We start from the raw sequence: 1,873 nt of genomic DNA, 5'->3' as shown, positions 1-1,873 counted from the left end.
TAGCAGCTTGAATATATATATATATATATATAATATATTTATTACATTTTAGAAAATCATAGATAGTACAGAGAAATTTGTATTGCTGTTGAAACTAGTGTGGACGGGAAACAGATTTTTGTTATTAGTTTACTTGCTTGGGGAGAATCAGTTATTGTACAAGCTTTTTTATAAAATATGCACCTCTGAAAGTTAAATACACCACATTAGATCAGAGGCGTCATTTCAGTTTTTATCTTGGGTGTGCGAGATTTCAAGTAGACCATTTTGAAATTTCATTAGGCCATATAAAAATGGACATACCTACTTAAGTAAATTATTCTTCTTTTAATTTTTCCATAGATTATAAATCGCAATCAACATAAGTAGTAAATATAAATTATAATAATACTTACTATTTTTATATTATATAATATAATATAACGTAGTTCGGGTCGTAGCAATTGTTGAATTGTATATTTATCAGTTAATTACCGTTATCAATTATTGCCGTTAACTGCGCGTCAAAAAAGTCGTAATAAAAATAGTTACAAACATCAATGGTTCAGTATGATAAAGTTACTGTTTACTTAATTAATTGATAACAGAATATTTGTTTATTGACCCATGTAACCATGATAATACAGTGTTTTTGAAATTTGAATTGATGTATAAAAAATTGATGCATTTTTTTTACAGGCCAATTGAAACTGTTTTTAAAGTAAGAGTGTAATCGCACACCCTGACCCTCCCCCCAAATGACCCAAATCACTCTGTATTAGGTACCTATGAAAATATTAGTTTGTTTTTTCAAAATTCAACAATTTGCGAGGCTTTGTGTCAGGAAAGAGGGGGTGAAGTTTAATAGATTCCGCTTGTAAAAATGATTACATGATAAGATACAATTTATTTTCATTTGGAGGAAGTAGTAAAATTTTTTTTTTTGGTATATACCCCCCTAAAAATTTCTATCTATACTACTACTATTTGCGATCGAAACACACGAAATAAAATACAAGCTTAAGTAATATTTATTTAAACAATTATATGATATAAATAACTCAATTGTACTATTTTAATTATATTTATACAATATAAATACAAGGATTGCATGCTCGTGTGAGTGATGCGGGCCGATTTATTACAAATCCTTTGTACACAAACATTAAATAAATAAATTTTATCACTAAAAAAAGTTTTAAATAATTCGGTGGCTTATCACTTGAACTTCTAATTCGATGAAACAAATTGAACTTAAAATTAACACAGTCAGTTATTTCGTTTTGTAGGTGATACAAGTTTCAGTAAAGACACAAAAGGTGCTTCGAAGGCAATCGATAGTAAAAATGCAAAAAAGTAGGAAACAACTAACTGTCCCAAAAACATGAGAGTCTGAAATAATGATTAATTGATAAAAATTGAATTTTGATTAATATGCGAAACTAAATATACAAGTAATATTATATTAATAAAAATAGATGATCTATTCTTACCACAGATTCTATTGTCAGATGGAATGGACTGTCACGTTTCATAATTGCGTATCTGATAACTATTGGATGTACTAAATATGCACAATATGTTGTACGACTGAATGGTATTAATACACTACACGATAGCAATTTATTCACATATCCTAAATAAAAAAAAATATATTTATGTATTTAGATTCTTTTAAAAAAAAAGTGATATCTACCTCCATTTCCAGTAGCACAAGCAACAACTACCCAAGCCAAACATAGTGCCCAGAGAGTGTGACTTAACGAAGAATACATTGCAGCTATAATTGGATGCAATTCAACTTGATGAAGGCCAAATATCAGACTAGCGAGAGTGGCCAAAGATACTGCCCAACCCATACATATTGTTAGCTGTAAAAAATAGCAAAATCATA

The 1,873-nt window shown here is 28.8% G+C and overlaps 1 protein-coding gene across 1 annotated transcript; it reads right to left on the bottom strand.

Moving 5' to 3' along the window:
- Positions 1-1,173: 1,173 nt before the first annotated feature.
- LOC126909847 (nose resistant to fluoxetine protein 6-like) lies at positions 1,174-1,844 on the bottom strand. The gene is made up of 3 exons (XM_050692267.1): positions 1,676-1,844; positions 1,473-1,615; positions 1,174-1,371 (listed from the first exon to the last, which is right to left on the bottom strand). Exons 1-3 carry the CDS (start codon positions 1,836-1,838, stop codon positions 1,249-1,251), a joined length of 429 nt encoding a protein of 142 aa, XP_050548224.1. The 5' UTR covers positions 1,839-1,844; the 3' UTR covers positions 1,174-1,248.
- Between the last annotated feature and the right edge of the window lie 29 nt (positions 1,845-1,873).

This window comes from Daktulosphaira vitifoliae, unplaced genomic scaffold (genome assembly GCF_025091365.1).
Source record: "Daktulosphaira vitifoliae isolate Bord-2020 unplaced genomic scaffold, ASM2509136v1 Scaffold_1599, whole genome shotgun sequence".
Lineage (NCBI taxonomy): Eukaryota > Metazoa > Arthropoda > Insecta > Hemiptera > Phylloxeridae > Daktulosphaira > Daktulosphaira vitifoliae.
This window is presented reverse-complemented; position numbering and strand designations above follow the sequence as displayed.

Bases quoted from the DNA above. Each gene is read 5' to 3' on its own strand.
- LOC126909847 (XM_050692267.1), bottom strand. From the start codon at position 1,838: ATGGGTTGGGCAGTATCTTTGGCCACTCTCGCTAGTCTGATATTTGGC. The intron at 1,616-1,675 runs GTAGATATCACT...TTTTTTATTTAG, and splicing joins TTGTGCTACTGGAAATGGAG to GATATGTGAATAAATTGCTA. The intron at 1,372-1,472 runs GTAAGAATAGAT...TCATTATTTCAG, and splicing joins ATCTGACAATAGAATCTGTG to ACTCTCATGTTTTTGGGACA.